The 23,444-nt window shown below is 34.5% G+C and overlaps 1 protein-coding gene across 15 annotated transcripts in view; it reads right to left on the reverse strand.

The window, feature by feature from the left end:
• Positions 1 to 23,444, reverse strand: part of LOC143237638 (disks large homolog 1-like) — a 262,734-nt gene that overhangs the window by 112,431 nt on the left and 126,859 nt on the right. The window contains exon 1 of one of the 15 annotated variants that reach the window (XM_076477124.1): positions 4,201 to 4,218. The exons of 13 other annotated variants lie outside the window; for them this stretch is intronic. In XM_076477124.1, the coding sequence (XP_076333239.1) occupies positions 4,201 to 4,203 (3 nt within the window). In that variant the 5' untranslated portion in view covers positions 4,204 to 4,218. Of the gene's footprint in view, positions 1 to 3,382; positions 3,440 to 4,200; positions 4,219 to 23,444 lie in introns of those variants that run through there. One more of the 15 variants, XM_076477122.1, reaches the window with a different exon arrangement.

Raw genomic sequence — 23,444 nt, forward strand, 5'->3', positions numbered from 1 at the left:
AAATTGGAAGAAAAATTAAAAATAGTATTTTAATGAGTAAAATTTCAAACTTCACAACACCATAGTTAACAATATATCTGTCATAAGGCGACTGTTTCATTATAACTCTCTGGATAACACCACATGTAACAACGTACTTGTTATCAGATTTCTGTTTCAGTGTAATGGTGTGAAAATTTTACTGTAGGAAACCTTTAACTAGACAGGGTGGTCAGGGATTTCCAACACGCTAAAAACATGGAACGTTCAAAGCTAAATTTGGTCTTAGTAAATCAAAGGAAAACTTTTAAACTTAAAATATTAATTTTGTTTCTTTGATTTATTGAAGCACGATGGCACACACCACCGAGACCGCATCCAGAATTTCAATGTTATAAGTCCTCAGGATAACCGAAAGGCCACTATGTTTGTTTGTAGTAAAGCACTAGGATATAAAATGATATATCTGAGCTCTGACCATCACAAGTATCAAATCACAGTTTCTAGTGGTATAAAACCGCGGATACACAGCTGTGCCATTGTAGCGTCAGGACACTGGGAAATATATATTATTATTATTGATTTTAACATTTATGTTTGTTTGTTTCTTTGTTTTTGAATTTTGCGCAAAGATACACGAGGGCTATCTGCGCTAGCCATCCCAAATTTAGCAGTGTAAGACTAGAGGGAAGGCAGCTAGTCATCACCGCCCACCGCCAACTCTTGGGCTACTCTTTTACCAACGAGTAGTGGGGTTGACCGTTACATTATAACGCTCCCACGGCTGAAAGGGCGAGCATGTTTAATGCGACGGAGATTCGAACCCGCGTTAACACTTATGAAGATAATTTTGCGTTGTTAGCTTATTATATGAACTAGAGTTCACCTAAATCGCTTAAACTTCTCACGAGCTTTGAGAACAATTAGAAAACTTAACAGCGATTTAAGGCACTTCACTCATCAACAGCCCATCAAGTTGAATTGATATTGAACTTTCTTTCGTAAAGACATGTCGGTAGCCGCATTTGGGTACACAATAGATGGGTCGAAATGTTGGTCGGTTGGTTGTTTGCATTTTATAGCGCAAAATAACTAAGATATCTGCGCCAAACAACCGATATAAAAAAATTAAAGTAAAATTATTAAAATTCGTAAAAAGGAATCGTTAAAACAAAACAAACTCCAATTTTTGAGTCAAAAACTTAAACAGTATTTAAAAGGCCAATGGCTTTTAAAAACTAAAAACATTTGTAAGGTGGATAATGTCACTATCGCCAACGACACTGTCTAGCGTTAGGGGTAAACCTGTAGACAAAACGTCTGAAATGGTGCTGTCGTTCAGAGTCGTAACAATGCCACAACAATAAAATGTACAATACTGTGACCTTAGTGCCACACAGACAAAACACATTGGTGCATCAGACCCAGATAAAAGAAAACGATAAGTTAAAAAACTTTGACCAATGCGTAGTCCAGTTAGGACAACTTCTTTCCGATCCTAACGGTAACGAACGGCCAAAGGCCGACAGAGGATTTTATCTGGAAAAGCTTGTTTTCACATTGCTTACTCCAAGTCGACTGCCAACTGCCGCGTAGTCGAACCTTAAATACAGGACCACAGGTCATGTATGAAACAGGCACAGCAGTGATAACGCCAGAGCAGACAGGCTCAGCTGCAACGTCAACGAGCACTTTTCCACGAATACCAACCGTTAAAATTCTTTTTAATGAAAATGGGCAAATGGCCACGCAACCCATATAAATGGAAGTCTCGCAAAATGCCATATCTCAGGAAAAACATTCTCCTGCCATATCCGGTTAAAAACAACCAGAAGAATAGCAAGAGAAGGAAAGATGTACTGCCACACCGATGAAGAGCCAGCCTGAGTTCCACCAGCTTACGTAAAGGGAAGATTATAGTCACAGAGACGATCAGCCCGAGAGGAAAGAGGCGATAGCTCTGCCCGAGACTTAATAGCTAAGAAGGAGGAGGATGAAGCAGAAGTGCTAGATATCCGGCAAAAGCTTTCGCCGAGAGTATCGGCAATGCCCCGGTTATTAGCCACTTCCTGGCCATCAGTAAACAAGATCGAAAGGGGGACAGAATTATATTGCCCACTGACCTTTCGAATCTTCTCCCATATAACTTCTGAACTTGTGGTAGAAGAGATGATGGTTGTGAATTTAATCCAAGATTCCTTCTGGCTTTAGTGTTTTTCCTGCCGAGCATGTACACGGAACCCACTGAAAAGCGATACGGTTCGAAAGTGTGGGATACTTACGAAAGGTATCCCAGGCCCGTTTTTAAGCATTCCATGCCGTGTGGTAGGCAAGATTCCACCACGGACAAAAATATCGTGGAAAACGTCGAGATTTAAGGAATACATTAAGCAGCTGCCTGGATAATACAGTCAGTTACTGCTGCCACGCAGTCGTTTATCGATAGCTTACAGACGACGGGAGGATCAAGTTCCGCCAGAGCAGTGAAAGAAGGCCAGTAGCCTTGGTCCAGCTTACATCGGAGTACGAAAGTCGGGTGACATCGACCACTAACAGTAACCCAGGGGGCAGTGAATATTTTCCTATCATAATACCATTTCGATCACTTGGCGAGTCTTTCACTGGAAACCTGTGGGTGGCCAGCAAAGAAATATTTGATAAAATTTTTAACCAAGAAAAAAAGCAATAATTCTGTAGGAAAATGTAGAAAACATTTTACAGCGAAGAACTGTTGGATGTATTAGTGATGACGGCGTCAGCTTTCTTGGTTAAAGTAATTTATATGGTTTGGTTTGAATTTCGCGCAAAGCTACACGGATGCTATCTGCGCTAGCCATCCCTAACTTAGCAGTGTAAGACTAGAGGGAAAACAACTAGTCATCACCACCCACCGACAAGTCTTAGACTACTCTTTTACCAACGAATAGTGGGACTTATCGCCACATTATAACGCCCCCACGGCTGAAATGTCACGTTTGATGTGACGGGGATTCGAACCCGCGACCCTCAGATTACGAGTCAAGTGTCTTATCCACCTGGCCATACCGGGCCGTAATATATATGACAAATAAATTAAACAACAGTACAAAAATACAAGGTTGAAAACAATGCCCGTGAAATAAATTGCTATCAGTTCTTGAGCTAAATGGTTTTTAGTAGGAAGTGATACAACGGTGAGTCAGATACTAGTTTAGAAATCTTTATAATTTACAATTGATTCTGAAATAACAATTACTTACCGAAATGCAATATACTGACGAGTCTGTAAGAAATGCAATAGAGTAAGCTGCGAATCACTTAGGAAATAATTAAAAAACCTTACGAATTAAATTATTTAATTGTTAAACCTAATATTAAAGGCTCGTATGGACGGCTATGCCGAAACAAAAGAATAAAAGCATACTTTTAAAAGCAAGTAAATCTTGATCCTGGCGAAGAACCTCATGGTCCGTTAGATCTTCGAAGAAATTTCTATAAACTTGATAATTAGTTATAAGCTGAGCCTGTAATATTTCACATTCAACAATGTGAGAAGGAAGTCTCATACAGGTGGCCGCCTTTCGACAAGAGCTTATCACAGAAATGTGATCTGGATAAAACCACCGTTATGGGAAAGAGAAAGCATTCAGCAGGCGCTGTTCCTCTAAGCAATGTGATCACTGTAGTTGGTCAGATGAGTTAACAACTAACTCTCCCTACCTACAAAGCCGATGGTCTCGTGCGAAATGAGTGAAAACCGAACTCTCGTTCAATCTCATTTTCTCTGAGACCTCGTTCACAACAGGATTTTACTGTAATCCCTTCGTAACACTGAAACACGGGGAATACAGTTTTAGTTTATCTCCGAAGTTTGCAACGGATAAAAAAACACCTCTGCCATAAAAATAATGTGAGGATTTTAGTTTTAGCTTGAAATATCTGACAGTAGTTTCACCTTATATAACTTCCACAGAAAACGTTTTAAATAAATACATATTTATAATAGGTTATATGGATATTTATATATACTACAAAGAAATAATATTCACATTAAAGAAGCAACATGAATAAGATATTATCTTCAAATAAACATACCAAACTGATCAATAAGGAAAGCCATAAAAAGTAATTATTTAAATATATTGTTGTTTATTACATAATTATGATAATACAAATAGTTCATCTCCAGAAGAATGACAGCTTAACGTGAGCAATAAGGGAGCAAAAACAATACCTTATTACCATGTGCAAAAGTGAGACCCGGCACGGCTAAGTGGTTAAGGCACTCGATTCGTAATCAGAGGGTCGCGGGTTCGAATCCACGTCACACGAAATATGCTCGCCGTTTCAACGTTGGGGTCGTTATAATGTGACGGTCAATCCCACTTATTCGTTGACAAAAGAGTAGCCCAAGAATTGGCGGTGGGTGGTGATGACTAGCTGCCTTCCCTCTAGTCTTACATTGTTAAAGTAGTGACGGCTAGTGCAGATAGCCCTCGAGCAGCTTTGCGCGAAATTCAAAACAAACAAAAGGTGAAATTAATTCACGAAAACTATCTTCCCAGTATCAAAGTAAATTTGCACATATGAAACATAAAATGGTTTATAAGCTGTATACTTCAACTCACGGCAAACCGAAAACAACAGCATCAAGCTACACCACGTATTTTCAGTCCTTGGTACACAATATCAAGAAATAAGGTGAGCTTCATGTGATTGAATAAAAAGGAAAAAAAAAAAAAAAACATTAAATATCAAGGTGGTATTGAAGCGTCTGATTCTAAGTCTTCAATAAATTAATTTTACTTACCCCACTTTTATAAAAATAATATCGTTTTTCCACATTTTGATTGGCTCGTAACAACGAACACGTCTACAAATATAAGTCTGCGGTACACATTATCTTTTTATGTCAAGCATCATTTGTCGACATCAGATACATTAAGTTTTCAGTGACTCATCCCATTGCATCAAGGATATATTTATCTAACTACATGTTCATTAGCTAACATTCAATGCCTAAATTTTTGCTTCATATATTACAACAAATTTTGTCTAGTCTGCTAAAAATGCGCCTGAAACTTTATTTTTCTATTTTAACCGAAAGTTACACATTCTTAGCAAGATCGATTACTATTTCTAATATCCTGGAAATATGAAAAATACTTATAGCACAAAGTTATCTGGGAGTCATTTGATTAATTTTCTCACACAGGTTTATATCGACCAAATAGACTATCAATTTCCTGTTCAGCACAAAATTTACTTCCTATCAAAAAGGTTTTACTGCACCAACATACTTATATCCTTATAAGGATATTATCATCCTGATACAAAATTAACCTCGTCTTGTATTTAAGAATAAAATCTTCCATATGTTATATGTTGACTTCATAAAAGGCATCATAATTTTGAGTGTCATTACTTTCCGCTGACCATGCTGTAATATAATCTTACTATTATTTCAGTATCAGCTATATAATATTTTTATAATCTCTCAATACTAATATTTTCAAGTGTTTCATCTTGACAAATTACATAATTCATACGTATAAAAACATTATTATTATTCTAACGAGCTATGTTCAAATTACTAAAGTGGTTATATTCGACCACTATATTTGAAATTAATTTAACTTTCCACTCGCCACAAAACATTCAAATAATTTAATTTTTTCCATGTCTACCAATAATAATTATCTGTTGAATATTTTGCAGTTTATTATTTATAAACACGATAACCCTAATAATACATTTTCAAAACTTTTTCTAGGAAATCATACTGTTCTAAATATGTTACTTAACTTTAGTCTTACCTAGGTTTCGAATTTCGTGCAAAGCTACACGAGAGCTATCTACGCTAGCCGTCCCTAATTTAGCAGTGAAAGACTGTTGGACTACTTTTTTGTCAACGAATAGTGAGATTGACTGTCACTTTATAACGCCCCCATGGCTGAAAAGGCATGTTTAGTGTAACGGAGATTCGAGCCCGCGACCCTCAAGATTACGACCAAGCAGAGAACTTCTCCCATATGATAAATAAATCTTTAAACATTTATGTTAATGATGTTTTTACTTTTATATTTCTAAAATGAACGTTGTAAGGCTAATCATCACACCACTGCAACCTTCCCAATAACTACCGTGTCCTATGTTGATTAATAAATTGTGTTATATGTCGATTGTTAATTATGTAGCGCAAAAATACATGATCGTTTATCTGCGCTTTGTCCACAGCGGAAAATCTAGCCATAAATTTTATTCTTATATATCTGTAAATTCACCGTTTACCCAGCAGGGTTTGGTTTGTTTTGAATTTCGTGCAAAGCTACACGAAGGCGATCAGCGCTAGTCATTGTTTAGCAGTGTAAGACTAAAGGAAAGGCAGCTAATCAGCACCTTCCACCGCCAACTCTTGGGCTATTCTTTTACCAACAAATAATGAGATTGGCCGTACATTATAATGCCCCCACGGCTGAAAGGGCGAGCATGTTTGGTGTGACGGGGATTCGAACCCGCGACCCTCGGATTACGACCAAGAGAGAAGAGTGTGTTTTTCTTATAGCAAAGCCACATTGGGCTATCTGCTCAGCCCACCGAGGTGAATCGAACCCCTGATTTTAGCGATGTAATACCGCTGGACTAGCGGGGGGCCGACCAAGAGGGAACTTTTCCCATATGATAAATAAATCTTTAAACATTTGTGTAGCTTCCATTACATTAATACTTATCCTTTCTTACTTTTCGTTATAGTTTATCTCTCTTTTTTTTTAATATTTGGTCATCAAAATTTAATTTATTTTTCCTGAAACATTCATAGGATTTTAATTTACCAACTACGCTATGTCTACTTGAGGTAAAGTTCCAGTATTGAGAAACCTTTTTTCAAATACATTTGTTCTCTAACTTAATTTTAAATGTGATAACTTAAAATTTTTTTTTTTAATTTTAGGGATCCTTCACAGAGACACCTATGTCTATTAACAATTTTCTTTTTTTCTTGCTATTCTCTGTCATTTATTCTCATTCGTAAATATTTAATTTCCAATCACACTTGAAGTCTAAATGACGTTTCTCTAAGCTGTGCTGAATCTATTTTAGAAATATCTAAATATAATTTAATAACTTACAATTATCAGAATCATTTGTGTTTCTCATCTTCAAATTTTGGATAATTTGTATTCCTTTTACTTTATGAAATTATTTTCTGCTATTCATATGTTATTATCCAGATGACTCTTATTTTCAGATTCTAGCTGATGCAACTTATTTTTTCTGTGCCCTTCTCAACCGTTGTTGTACTTTTTGTATAATATTTATTTTATGGCATTTAATTGTAGAATGAAGTTATTGTACAATGTTCGATTTTTTTTAAATCACGTCTTGAGTTTATCCAGTTCCACACCATAGGCACTCAACGCGTATTTATTTGTTTTAATACATTTGCAAACATTATTATGTAATTGAAATCAACGAAAGACGAAAACGTAAAATAATGGGTTCAAAGGTTATAAAAAACTCAAACGCCTCAGAATACAAATTGAATCAATTCTATTTCATGTGAGAAAACAAATCGCTCGCTAGGACAAAACGCTGGCGTCTTCCATTCTAATATATTGTATTCGACTGTTAAGTTGGAGGGGGGAATCAAACATTACACGTGGCATTCCACCAAATGGACGAAAAGAGATCTCGAAGTCTTATAACCGAAGTACAGAATTTATTTCACTTTAACTGAGACAAACTACAAATAAGAAATAATAACTGGTTTATCCTAATGTTAGTATGTCAACAAATTTTTATGATCTGGAAATAAAAATAGAAAAACACCAGTTCAGCTTGCAAGGCATAGAAAAAGGATACCAATTCGGATCTCTCGTTTTCTTAAAAACTTTGTTTTGTTTTTGAATTTCGCGCAAAGCTACTCGAGGGCTATCTGTACTAGCCGTCCCTAATTTAGCAGTGTAAGACTAGAGGGAAGGCAGCTAGTCATCACTACCCACCGCCAACTCTTGGGCTACTCTTTTACCAACGAATAGTGGGATTCACCGTCACATTATAACGTCCCCACGGCTGAAAGGACGAGCATGTTTGGTGCGACCGAAATACGAACCCGCGACCCTCAGATTACGAGTCAAACGCCTTAACCCACCCGACCATGCCGGGCCAAAGAGCGAGCATGTTTGCTGGGATAGAGATTCGAACCCGCGAACCCCGAATGACGAGTCGAGTGCCTTAACCACCTGGCTCTGCCGGGCCTAAAAACTTAGTATTTCCCAGATTCTGAAGTAATGCACCTTTTAAAACGAGCAAGCATGCACCTTGAGAGCATAACGAGGATGGCCACTAACAATTGCTTCTCCCATTTCCTGATTTCCTCAAAATGACATTATGTTTTATATGCGATGCTATATGGAGTGTTTAAAGCACGCACGATTCAAAACCTTTGATTTTTTCCTGGTGTTTTCGCTTTTCGTAATAGTATACCTGACTTTTACCTCGTTGTCTGAGATAACAAGTACCCATTTTTTCAGCATTTCCGGAAAAGTTAACGTCGCAAACTTCTTTTATATGCAATATTTAAATAATATCCATAAATCGACATTATGAAAAACAAAACAGCACAAACTCCGTGTAATCTAAAAATATAAATTATAATCTCCAACTCCAAAGATACACTATAATAAAGTAACTGTCAAAAACGCATATATTAAAAAAGTAAAGCTTAGAAAGTGCATTTACTTTTGAGTTACTTAACATTGTACACATTTATTGTCTGACATTCAGTGGTTAATATATGTAACAAACTAGAATACAAGCATTTCCACCTGAGCATATTTATTGTTCACTGCGACTCATCCACACTTAACCAGTAGCAGTAATTTTAATACTTAGAATACACACTAAAACGTCACACATTTTGTTTCTTTGGAAATATAAATCGATCTTTAATTTTTGTAACACGTACGAAAAAGCATGAGAACTTAAAAGAATTAATACCAAAATCTAGCAAATAGCTTGTGTGGTAAAAATCAAAATTAACTTCAGATGGTTTTTTTTCACAATTTGATTAATCTGTCCACTGCGACGCAAATTCAAAGAATTGTAAAAACAGCATTTCAGTTCTGTCTTTCACAAGCGTTGGCCAGGAAGCTTTTTGATCAATACCAAAACTCATCAGTTGGTCTATACAATGAAAACCAAAAGGCTTACGAAACACTACTTGTATGAACCTTCAATTCTGAGCTGCAATGGACAAATAAAGATGAATGTGACAAAAAAAAAAAAGGAGATAAAATCCTCAATGGTTGTGGCACTTGAACTTCTCTCAGGAAATATCAGAATAAATTCACCAATGAGACAGACCTTTTTCCTTTTTATTAGCTATATTTTTTCTACACCAGCAATACCAAGCATAATTCAATTTTATTACACATCAGGATCTTTTCCAGCCTTTCTTCAAATTAAAATTATTTTAGTAAGATTACAGGGTACAGTCAAATGTATCAATTTAAAGGGTTTGACCTTCCGAGTCCAAAACTGTTATTAGATCTCAAATCGGTCAAAATGTGATACAAGAGCTATAGGTTAAATGTTTTTGTAATTAAAAAACAACAAACAAACTCAGAGCCGTTCTGTGAGCCACTGTGCTACGGCTTAAATCTGCAGTGAACTTGATTTTTAAAACAATATTTAGGCCTATTGGTTCCCAACAGTTTGCTAACTTTAACTGTAATTTATGTTGTACAACATGTAAATTTCAGGTAGTTTATAGAAGAAAATTTTGTTTGTTTTGTTGTCAATCATAAAGCTACACAATGAGTTGTCTGTCTTGTGTTCACTATGAGTAACGAAACCCGAGATGTAGCGTTGTGGTTTACCGTTGAGCCTATGGAGAACAGAAGGAGAGAATATGTGTCTTTAACTTTTTTTAAATAAACTTAAAGCCGAATTTACAGATATATTTTAGTGCATTATATACTCTTCAAAAAAAGAAACGCAAAAGGCAAAATTTGAGATAAATTGTTTACAAGTTTATTCCGGGTAGTTCTGTATGACATGTGTGAAACTTTGCACATTCACTGCTGAACATCCAAAGTCTGCAAAGGCGAAGTCCACGCTCACTAGTTGAAGTTTAACGTCACTCAACGTCAATAGCGAGTATGCCCCCCGTGAGCATCAATAACTGCTTGGCATCTCCTGCCCATGGAAGCGATGAGATGACGAATCACATCCTGTGGAATGGCTGTCCACTCAGCCTGCAAAGCTGCTGCAAGCTGAGGTAGAGTCTGCGGTTGAGTTTGTCGCCGTCGCAGACGTCGGTCCAATTCGTCCCAAAGATGTTCGATGGGGTTTAAATCTGGTGATCAGGAGGGCCAGGGAAGAACGTTGATGTTGTGGTGTCTCAAGAAGGCAGTGGTGAGTGAGGACGGCGTCCTCACATGAGGCGTTGTCATGTTGAAAAACGTCGTTGACGTTCACCATGATGGGTTGCACATGGGGCCTAAGAATCTCGTCGACGGTTGCGTACGGTCTGATCGGAAATCCTACGCAGCCCTGGTATGGTTGAGGCAGTAGACGTCGCAGTGATGGTCCTATCCCGAAGGTGATGTAACCGGATGTAGCGATCTTGTGCGGGCGTGGTCACACGAGGTCTGCCAGATCGTGGACGGTCACGAGTTGATTCATGTTGTTGGTGACGATTCCATAGCCTTGTGATGGTGCTTTGGTGGACATTCACAGCTCTGGCAACATCTGATCGAGATTCGCCTGCTTCCAAGCGACCAATGGCGTTGTTGCGTTGTGCTTCAGTTAGTCTTGGCGTAACTGTATTGCGTGTCGGTGGCTTAACACTGAGCTATGGAAACCGAGAACCCGTCACTTTTATAGGGACTTTGCACATGTTGCACTTGCAGAACATGCAGATCTCTCAAACAAATTTATTGGACACGAATGCGTTTTGGCGAAAAATCGATGTTTTCCTCCGATTTCAAAGTGCACAACTTTTATTCTCATTTTGGTCTGACAGTCAGTGCCTTAACACGTGTAACATCACATACACTGAGCTTGTAACGTTATTACATATATTTCTCTTTAAAATAAAACAAATATCCCTTTTGCGTTTCTTTTTTTGAAGAGTATAGTATTCATTATATTAATACACTGTGAAACAAATCGTTGCTTATACATCTACTGGCTAGAGGTGGATATTTTTTAGTCTAAGTAAAATACTTTAGCATTTGTATGCAGTGTAACCCACTTAAATTTTCTCTCATATCATTTTAATATTTAAGTTATATGCATCAGACTAGCGCACCCATTAACAAGTGAAGAAAAATAACAGCACATTATTTTTCCAGTGATTGAAAGAATTACAATGAAACAAACTTATCTAATGCTGGGGATATGGTACTGATTTAAAATGTTGACTGCTGAAGTTGATATTATTCAAAGATAAAAATCTGAACCAAATAATAAAATAATCCAACATATTTCAATGTTGATTCAGCTCGGTGGTCACCAAAACAAACCAAAAAACTGGTATATTAAAACTGTAAAACTAATTAACACTTTTTATTTTTAGCACAACTCTAAATGTTAAAAGTAAAAACAAGTAAGAAAACAAATTGAAAAGATAGAGATAATGATGTAGGGATGACAGTGCAAAAATGTATGGAAACAAAGAAGAAATGGATATACAAAAATCCTACATAAGAAGCCAAATCTACAGCTAAATGTTCTATTACTTTCATTTTTATTAATTTAGGTTTGAATAAGAGCATTTAAACTGAATAATATTATACTGTTATAACAGCTAATACCCATAATCTTGTAATGCTGAAGCAGTGATTTTGTATATTTTAGTATAAATATATATCCCTACCTTATTTCTGTACTTCTGGGCATTATCATCCCTACATCATCCTTTTTTTTTTTTTAAATTATTACTTGTATTTCCTCTTCTTTTAAACAATCAACAAAGACGAGTAAAGAGTGCATTTACTCTCCTTAAAGTAGCAAAAATGAAATGAAATGTAATTCACTCCTTCAAAAGAAGTATATGAGTGTTTACTCCATTTGAATCAGTTGACAGGGAATACTTTTGGAAAATTGAATTCACTCCATTTTTAACCTTCTCAGAAAAACCAACCTTAATGGGAGTTACATAACTCTGTTTGAATTTACTCCCTGCAGGTATTTCACACATTCATAAATATTATTTTGAACGTTTTGGTTAAGGAAGATGTAGAAAATAAAATTTTCAATATCTATTAATTATTTAAAAAATGTGTATGTTGATACAAACATTTTACACAAAGATTTAAAATTACATTTTTATGTGATCCAAATTTGTTGAAAATAATGAATAGGAATATTAAAAATACATATTTTTTGTATTTATGTCATTTTTTGCATTAAGTTTAACAAAGGAATTTGTCCTGAAAAATGGTTCAATACACCAATAGGCTGTATTCCTTTATTTGGATATAAGCATATCAGATAATTAATAATGACAGCCATTCAGTAAAATCGTAATGCAACCACCATTACATGAATCAATGCTGTGAAAATCAATGAGAATTTTGTGTGAAAACATAGTGTACAGATTACAAGTTATTATGTATTTTAAGTACACTATTTAGACCTACAAATATGTTTATTTTAAAATTATACATTTTTTATTAAAAGAAATCAAAAGGTACAAAAAAACACGTAATATCCTCACCAACCATGTGTGAAAATGAAGCCTACACTCCAGGAGTGTTTGCTGAAAATTAGCCACAATAAAAAATAATCTTGTATAAAGGATTTTTACATGATTTTAAAGAAGCAGGAGAAAAAATAATCACTTACACCTAGTCAAGGTGAATTAAATTTTTAGGTAACTTATATTAAAAACTATGTATTACTATCATTGCATACTTTATTATCATATCAGTAAAACTAATAGTATTACTCGATGTGTAACACATGATGTAGACTAGACTGCTTATTATAAAATTACTAGTAATATTATAAAACTAGAAGGTTAAATAGTTTAGTATAATCCATAATAATAACAGGAAACTAAAGTAGAATATAAATTACTGTAGTTTAAATCTTATTCTTTATTATAGCTCATGTATAATTAATTATATGTGGGATCCCTAGGCAGGTTTCAACAATATAGTGACCCCAAGTATTTAGTAGAATAATCCAAGATGTTTTTTGTTCTTCATTTGTCACTTGTAACAAAAAATACTTTTATTTTATCATTATTCTCATTTTCAATTTTGGTAATTGTGTTAGCTCTCCATTACATGTTAAAAATAGTTGATTGTTAGGAAAGTTCTGTGGTATTCTAATCTTAGTAACAGTTTGTCACATATGAAAAATTAATTATTAACATAACAAAACCTCACTTTAGATTTTTGATAACAAATATGAAGAATTTGTTGATACAGGACTTCAGAATCTTGGAGAAGTGTGGTAAATGCTTCACTGCTTGGTTTCATATCAATCAGTATGAAAAGATTTATAACAAAAAATGACTATTAAAATATTAAATAAATTATTAAGCTGGTAAAAATTATTTAAGAGTACATATTTTACAATTTTGTTAGTTGTTTGTTTATAGAAATAATGTATGATGTACCACTTTTCATTGTTTTATAAAAACTTTAACCACATCTAATTGAAATATGTTTATCCTAATATATTTGTTTTCAAATGTAGTTCATTTAGCCACATTTTTATTATTATAATGAATATTTAGTCATTTTCACTTATATTTGTAATAAATATATATGTACAGTATTTTAAACTCTTTTTAAAGAGTAAAATTAGTGTCGTAGATCAAGCCACCATATCACGTGCACATGATGAAAACAATGCAAATTGTGGATTCACTTCTAGTTTTTGTTATTACAATACTTTTATTTGACAATGTATTCAGAAAGTTTTCAAATTAAATAAGCAGTTATACATTTGTTGAGTACTTTATAACAGTACAAAAACCATTTAGTCTAGTACCTTCTGGATTTCTTTTTTACATAAATTACTGTGACATTTAGTTTTAAATTTGAGTCCTTATTTACATAAACAAACACACTGATATGTTAAAAAGAACTAATAACACAGACCAGTAATTTGTATTGTAGAGAATAAACTATGTACCAGCAGTACTTTGGTGAGTTAATACACACTTCTTGTATGGACCTATAAATTGCATTGCTTTTATATTATATAACATGAATCTTTATTTGTCTAGACGCTGCTATCACCTGCCATGTGAAAAGCATGGTTGCACTATTTCCTATGGAAGACTCCTGTCTTTTCATGAAAAAAAATTTTAATCCTAATTCAATAATGTTATGGTAATGTTTTTCCCGTGAAGCATGGAATTACTCACCATCACGCAGGTATGTGGTTTTAGTTCTGAACAAAATAAACATTTCTGGTTTGTGAAACTTAGTATTTTGCTTCCAGTTTGTGAATATTCATGACCAGAATATAACATTTATGTTTAACAAAGAAAACTGTTGTTCAGCTCATTAGGTTTTGCTTTTAATGCTTTAGGTTATTTATATACTGTTTAAAATTGTTTTATTTCTTTCACGATATTGAATTACCAGTAACTCCTGTACTTTGTCTGCAAAATCCTAAATTATACGATCCAGATGACATCATATTATGTTTCAACAAAGTAACATTGTTGCACTATTATGATGTCCTGCAAGGAATATATTGCTTATTTTTTGTTATAGTCATTTCAATGGCTAGGAAGATAACTAACTGATTACTTTTATGTGGATATTTTTGATTTATTAATTTATACTGACGTACCTTGAAAAAAAAATTCAATAAATATATAGTTTATTTTAACCTGTTTTGTTTTTCATGTATTATGTGTATCATTTTATAAGAAAACGTTTCTACAATGCATTATCTTTTTTTACAACGTTAAAAACGTTATTGACCTAATGTTTTTAATTCAAGGTGAAAATGATACCACTTTCTAATTTTATATTATTTCTAATATTTTATGTATATATACTTCATATATACAATCACACATTTGTGGAAAAAAGAACAAATTATAACATGAAAAGAACTAGTTTTAGGGTTCTAGGGGAGCAAAGCTGTTCACAGTAAACAGGAGAGAAATTACTCCTTTTAAGAAAAAGTACATATACTCCATAAGAGGAGTGTACCAGAGAACAAGTGATATACTCTCTTTTAAGAATATTATTTCTCCATTTGTTTTAATAGTTTAGCGTGGTGATCTGTCTTGATGGATGATGCGTTAAATGCCATAATGCTTCTGCACACACACTAATTTAAAATGCAATATTTTGGTGTATCTATAATCATAACAACTTCAAGCATTGGTGACATAGCTCTTGCAACATCAGAATCATAATAAGCAGTAGAACATTTTGCTGTTACTATCATGCTTAGTGATTTGGTTTGAATTTCACACAAAGCTACTCGAGGGCCATCTGCATTAGCTGTCCCTGATTTAGCAGTGTAAGACTAGAGGGAATGCAGCTTGTCATCACCACCCACCGTCAACTCTTGGGATCCTGTTTTACCAACGAATAGCGGGATTTACTGTCACATTATAATGCCCCCATGGCTGAAAGGGTGAGCATGTTTGGTGTGATGGGGATTCGAACCCGCAACCCTCGGATTATGAGTCGAGTGCCTTAACCACCTGGCTATGCAGGGCCGTGCTTAGTAGTAAGGCTTAAGTTTGTAAGTGTCAAAGTAGTAAGAGCATTCATAAATATATGTAAAATGTCAGCACATTTTGTAGCCAGTTAGCAAAATTTATGTTTCCAAGTTAACATTCGTTTGCTGTTTTACAATAAAGATTAAAATACTTTACCTTTAAACTATGTAGTCAGCTTTATGCTGAAAAAGTAAAATATTTATTATTACAACTAAGAAATTAAAAATAATTTTAAAAGGTCAAAGAGGACGACTCTGAATAAATGCAGTTGTTAATTTTATAAATGAAATTTTCAAGCAAGAAAATACAAATAAAACAAGAAACATAACATGATAAACATAAAATTCAAACCTCTAACTTCAAACCAAAAATTAAGATATAAAGTTAAGCATATACGAAAATTTTCCTGAAAAAAAAAAAAGAGTTAAAAATTTATAAACTAAATTTATTTTCAAGCAACAACTTAGGCTATAAATCAAGTCCAGTTAACAGTATCCACACAAAATGCTTTGAGACTGAAGGGATATTAAATCTGACACATTGAACACCTTGATTAATGCCACAACCACACTAAAATGCACAAGTAACCGTATCATGTGCAATAAAAGTTGCGCTTTCTGTATCACACTTATAAAACAGTTGGAAGTGAAGGATTAACAATGTGTTGTATTACATTATAAGAACAAAAGTTCAATCCTTTGGTTACACATTTTTTAGAAACAGTAAACTGTTACGAAATCGTTTAATTTTACTTTGTTAACTGAAGCTTGTAACAGCTAAGCATCGCCTGAAGAGGGTAACACGTATTGTTTGTGAACACACTCAACACCAGCTGCACAACCAAAAGTATCAAGATTGGTAAGAATTATAAATATCAGCTCTTAAACCTTTGATTCAGGCCAACAAACATAAAGCCAGGTATTATACTTTTACACTTCGATCCATGTGTTCAGTTGCGCGTGTAAGCTACTTAACTTGATATCCTCATATATGGTTTGACAATTTATACAATGCGGGTTGATTATAATAATTAATTCGGCAAGTCTGTATTCACCAAGTACTCGTGTCTTTACAGTTTTACCAGTTTTGTAAATCAGTAGAAAGATTGTTTTATACATAAATATACAGTACTAATTTTATTTCCTTCTTAATGATATTAAAATCAACCGCTGATTTTAATAAGCAAGATTTGGTAATAAGGTTGTTATCCCAATAAATTTAGAAATCATTAGAGTTTCTATACAACTGTCGCACACAGGCATCATTAATTGTAGGTTTTTTCACAATGTCATTAAATGGAACCACGGATGCTTTTTATTAATTGGTAAGATTTAGTGCAAACTTGCAAGTACAGGAATCACAAGGACTGCTACAACACGAGGTGATGGCTCATTTTTTTACTTCTACTTTTTCAATAACGAAAATGTTATATTGACCCATAACAAAATACAACACTTACACTAGGTTGGTGGAATTATTTAACACAAATGCATTTATACTAACCCAGTGTTCCTTCTAAGCTATTCGGCCGCACAACAGCCAATCAATTGTCGCGCATTTTATTATTCCAGCCGAGCACATCTTCAGTAATGGCGAGGAATTTCAACACGTTGATGGTCTCAGTGACCCTGGCACTCATTAAGCCTAAATCCCAAATAACCAACTGGCAGCATTGCAAAGCAGCCTAATGATCCAACAAGGTCAATGGTCTAAAAATGCACATACACACTCAAAAACTGGTAGAGCAAATCCGCACACGAACATGAAAACATATAGAGAACATTGTACGCAACGCTTTATAGAGTAATGTGAATCTTAGATGTAGAGAAATTCGAGAAAAAAATAGCATCCAAGAAACTTTAACCAAAAAACAACTAAAATCAATAGATATTTACAATGCTAGCAGTACACTCAAGCTAAGTGTTTAACGCACCGTACAAGTATGTATATCATCACTGTAAAAGATAAAAGGACCTAAAATTTACTCTTAACTGATGTTATAAAAAACGTAAAATATAAAAATACAGAAACACAGCGAAAAATAAAAATAGTTTCGAGTAGTGGAAAGGAAGATAAAAAGTTAGTATTTTTTACGAAAACTGGAAATGCTTGGTACCAAGCAATGTTTGGATATAGGGATTACAAAATCCATCACGTATTTGTATTTTTTTCTTTGATGAAATCCAAGCTTAGCACTCAAAAGTGCGCAAGCTGATGTAGTACATATGAAAAAACTGAGTTACTACCAATGACAACAAATATAATCAACAACCGATGTCACATGTGACAACTTACTGATAACTTGGTTTTGATGAAGCCACAGCTTGCAATGTCTTTTAAGGATAAACCCGCATTTTCTACCACACTCTTGGTAACATTGCAACTGGGTTCTTTATATATACAACATATCAAACTCGTGTGAAACAAATGTTCTCGCACTCGCTCAGAAAGAAATATAGGTAAAAACAAAAATTCAAACCACATTGATTTTTTTGTTTTACGCTTGCAATAACTGTAACAAGATCTATGAAAATAACTCAGTACAACGTGTCAATAAAATTCTTTTTGTGCACTCAATGAATAAGTAGGTAAACTTCCTACATTATTTAGATGCACAGTTAGAACAATTAATCATCTTGCAGAGATGATTTAAAACCGGATATTTATCAAAGTATACAAGTTTTATTCTGCGTCATTATTAAAGCTAAAATACAAATTCTGCTGTGTTTTGTAGCTCCCTGTGAGCTGTTTACTTTGATTGAAGTTAATACTATATATATATATAAATTTCTCTTATCAAAGCAGATACATTCATTTTTTTTAGAACTGCAACAGAAACAAAAACTGTAGGGTCCAAGGTCCAGAGGACTTTATTTATACCAACAGCACTGGATTAAACTGTGTATATTTAATTGCACAATACACAGAACCAAGAAACTGTAAGACATAAAATTATCAGTTTGTCACGAACCGAATGACCAACACAATTCCAAACGTCTTGAAGGATATTCCAAAACACATTAGAATTTGTTGGTTATTGTTTTTCCTTCTGCCTCTTCAAATGTCTTTCCCATAAATTAAGTCCAATGATTGTGGAGACAACTTAATGATTCTGAAGACATTATCCAGTTGAAAAATAAAGGTTTTCCAAGAGCACGGTAGTGAAGTATAAGGTATCGTTATGAAAGTCCCCATCCTCAGTGTTAATGAAACAGCCAAAAATATGATGAAAAGCCTCCAACACTCTAAATGAAAAAGTATATGTAATATGATGCTAGTATTTCACTCTAGGAAGAAACACATGATTGAGCTGGAAATGAGTTATACTAACTTATACTAACTGATAGTTCATCGTTTTTAGTAACTTCCCAATATCCTATAATCACGTGTTTTAGTAAATTACACCATATATGCAAATATGAAAATTATTGTATTTTATTTTTTAAAAATCCTCTTAACTAAAAGTTTTGAAACCTACCTTGCGTGTGTGTATTTAACCCATCTTTATTACTATAAATATGTGTTTTAGGAGAGCCAAAAAAAGTATCGTCACAGAGCTTTACGTGAGATGTGTTAGTGTTGAGTGCAAGTCTTGAAAAACAATAACAAAGGTATACTGAAAAGTGTTTCAACACTATTCCTGAGCATGTTTGTGTTTTTTCTTAGAGAAAAGCCACATCGATCTATCTGCTGTGTCCACCGAGAGGAATCGATTCCCTGATTTTAGCGTTTTAAATCCAAAGTCTTATCGCCGTCCCAGCGGGGTACATACCTGAGCAAAAAGCCCAAAAAATCGCTAGAAAACTCGTTACAATAGGAAACATTGATTTTGCTTTCCTACTAAAAAATATAGATGATCCAATTTCATCGAGTACAGAATTTAAGACGTTGTTACGCTTGATCGTTCAGGTGGTTGAGGCGCTAGACTCGTAATCTGAGGGTTGCAGGTTCAAATCCCCGTCACACCAAACATACTCGCCCTTTCAGCCGTGGGGACGTTATAATTATACCGTCAATTCCATTATTCGTTAATAATTGAGAAGTGCAAGAGTTGGCGGTGGATGGTGATGACTAGCTGCCTTCCCTCTTGTCTTACACTGCTAAGTTAGGGATGGCTAGTGCAAATAGCCCTCGTGTAGCTCTGCACGAAAGTCAAAAACGCACAAACAAAACAGCCAACGATTGATCGTATAAATACGGTACACAAATAGCGACGATAGATATTTACAAAGTTGTTTTTCTTTGGCTATTTGAAATAAAGCTGCACAAAGGACTATGTGCGCTCTGACCACCCGGTTTTTAGCGGTAAGAGTCCGTAGACATACCGCTGGGTTGCTGGGGGGCTACTATTTGCAAGTACTTGCCATTTTGGACACCATTGATAACATCAGTATTTTAAGTCGGACCACCTACAGCTACATCTGTTTATGTTGAAATGTGTTTTTGTGGTAAAAGAATAAAAAAAAAGTAAACGAAGATAGCCTGGTAAGCGCAGATAGTTTGTTTTTTTCAAAATTGAAGTATTACAATAAACAATGAAGGCAGCCCACACATAAATAAAGCCCAAAATCTTTAAACAATCAGAGGATCGAACAACACAACACATATATCTTCGCAACTCAGGAATAAAATTATTTAAAACTAGGCAGAGGTAAACTTATCTGTTTGCGAATAGAGGGGCAAACCCAATAATTCTATAGCAACAAACTGTGACGAAAGTAACAAGGCCAAGGTTAAGTTCCAATTACCAGATAATATAAGCAATACTATTACACAAAGTGCAAAGCTTGAACTATGTGTATATTTGGTTTTATTTTGTTTTTAATTTAGTAGTTGAATTTTTAAAAAATCAATTTAAAAGATAACTAGCGAAAATTAAGTTGTTTTTTTAAACGATCAGCTGTATTTCTACAAAACATCTCAACCAGTGTCCGTAGCTCTTGACAACACTACAGACATTATATTAAAACAATATTTTCTAAAAAATGTCAACAGCAAAGAGGTACGATCCATCAATCTTAAAAGTTACAAACAAAAGGATCATGAAGCCGTGTGTTTGACTCATTTGTGAATCTATACTGTAATAAATTTACATGTTAAATCAAACAAAAACGACCTGTTAAGCGAAGTTATAGAATTGGTTTTCCAAAAGAGTAAGTGCTTTAACTTATATACATTACGCACCACACACTAACAAACGTGTTTTATAATAAGAATAAAGGTTATGGTTTAAGACACTATGATGGAGTTAGCAAAGTAGTACCTCGCAGAAAACTTTTACTCGAATATGTAAATAGATTTTAAACAACCAAAAAGGTTTTTAGACTTTCGAAATGTATCTTGGGCTTAAGTGAGGTCTACACCTTTTTTTCAATTCAACGTACAAATTATAGAGTCAAAAGGTAATGGACATCTACCAACTGCCATTGTCGATACATTTTTTTAGGGGAGAAACTGCAGACCGGAAAGTTCTTATAGGCGAAAATGTCATGAAAAGATATCATTTAAATTCAACCAGGGAAACTAAGTTTTTGTTGTCAGTTGGATTCCAATATAAAGACAGAGTAATTTTCAATGGGCCTTATCTTCTTCTTTCCTTCCTCTTCAACACTGCTGATAACCAGTTCACAATAGAAACTTCGTGCAGTCATAACGCCTTTGGGAAATTATAGTGTCGGACACTAAGCAGCTTATTTCAAACAGTCATCTGAACAACTGGAAGATTTACGACGACCTACAGTTTAACATTACAACGAGCTCCACAGAAATAAATATAAACCTGTTTTCTGTTCACTTTACAAATGAAAAAAAAAAGAAAGTATAATTCCAACACTGTACGAAAAGAAATAAAACTAATTTAACGACTGTTTTATCGCGATACCACATAAAAAGTTATACAAAAAATAGGCCGTTCAAAATGGTCATTTTATACTTATATACTTAATTTTCGTGATGACGAGAAAACCCTTGAGTAAAAATGTGTTCTGAAGACAGCTGGTATGGGTATTAGCACGTTAATTAAAATATAGAACGTTTAACATTCTTGTACCATCTCTAACTTAACCTGAAGGTAACCGAAGAAAGTCGAAACGTTGTTCTGTACTTCATTTAAATCAAAGTGCTAATACCCACACCAGCCATCTTAAGAACAGATTTTATATTGTAATGCATTGTTTGTGTCTTAAAGTTTGTTTTCCCTGACACAAACACACATACTGTCTTGCTTTTGTTTTTTATACGAAAGTAACAATGTATTTAAAAAGAACAGTCTGTGTTAAGTTTATTTTTTATAATTATCCTAATCTGTATATAAAATAATAATGTTGGAAACAACAGACTTTGAGCTAAAAAAAAACATTATGTTAAATGTGCTGCCTTATCTGACATTAACAACAACTTTTTGTCAAAAATGAAAACAATACAAATGATGTGAAAAAAAACAATGCGAATAAACTGCTAATTCGTGGCATTATCAGAAGTATTAGTTTTGAGAGGAAGGAAAGGTTAGTTTTGTTTTCCAGATTTGCACAAGCTGGCCGAGGGATATCTCCGCTCGTCTTTCCTAATTTTCTATAGATAGACAGAAGAGAAAGTAGTTTTAACACATTCTACCACCAACTCTTGAACCACTCGTTACTAATGAATAATAAGATTAACCATCACGTTATATAACGTCCCCACGCAAGCACATTCAGAGATGAGTTCCGATCCTGTAACCCGCAGATTGCGAATCAATCGCTTTAACCCTAGGAAAAAAGCAACGTCACGGACATAATTTTAATATTTTTTACTCTCTCTCATATATGTATATTTACTTACACCTAGAGTAAATTACTACACAACCTAACCAACATTTTTTAAAGCAGATACACAAAGGTACTTAAGAAATGTCCCCTTCTTCTCTACAAGCAATTACACACACACACAACTGCTAAATAGTTTGTTTGTTTTTTATTTTGCACAAAGCTACAAGAGAGCTATCTGCGCTAGCCGTCCCTGATTTAGCAGCGTAAGACTAGAGGGAAGACAGCTAGTGATCTCCACTCACCGCCATGTCTTGGGCTACTCTTTTACCAACGAATAGCGGGATTGACCACCCTTGGATTACAAGTCGAACGCCTTAACCCACCTGGCCTTGCCAGGCCTAAATAACATTAACGACATCTTTACAGTCCAACGTTATACTGATATGTTCATACTAGCGTGTTTATCAACCAGTCAATCAAAAATTCGAGGGAATGATAACGTATTCAAATACAGAAACAGAGTTTACTGCTCTATATAAAGCAATATATCTCGCATACAGACTATTAATACTAACTTATATACTTGTATGTTATACGATACAATGTTTCGGACTTTTAACATGGTCACCCCCCTAGTTGCTAATACTTATTACTCGTGACTATAGATATACAAATATGTTTTTATATATCGTGTCTTCAGGAATTGCACAAACAACACATTTAACTGAGTTTTTTGTTAAAGCATTCTTGTAGCAAATCAATTAACTCAACAACAGTCCATGAGAAAAGACCTGTCGAATAATGGTTATAACTTCCTTACCGATTATAACAACGTTTGAATCTCTCAATGACAGTTTATTCTGTTCAATTTCACGCAAAGCGAACTGATAACCGCCTCTATTTTTGAGGTGAGAGGCAAAACGAAACATAGCCAGCAAACACCATCCACCGTCAACTTTTAGGCTACACTTTACCAACGAAGAGTGGAATTGATAGTAACTTTACGATGTTCCTGTGGCTGAAAA

Source organism: Tachypleus tridentatus, chromosome 13 (genome assembly GCF_004210375.1).
Source record: "Tachypleus tridentatus isolate NWPU-2018 chromosome 13, ASM421037v1, whole genome shotgun sequence".
NCBI classification, from domain to species: Eukaryota; Metazoa; Arthropoda; class Merostomata; order Xiphosura; family Limulidae; genus Tachypleus; species Tachypleus tridentatus.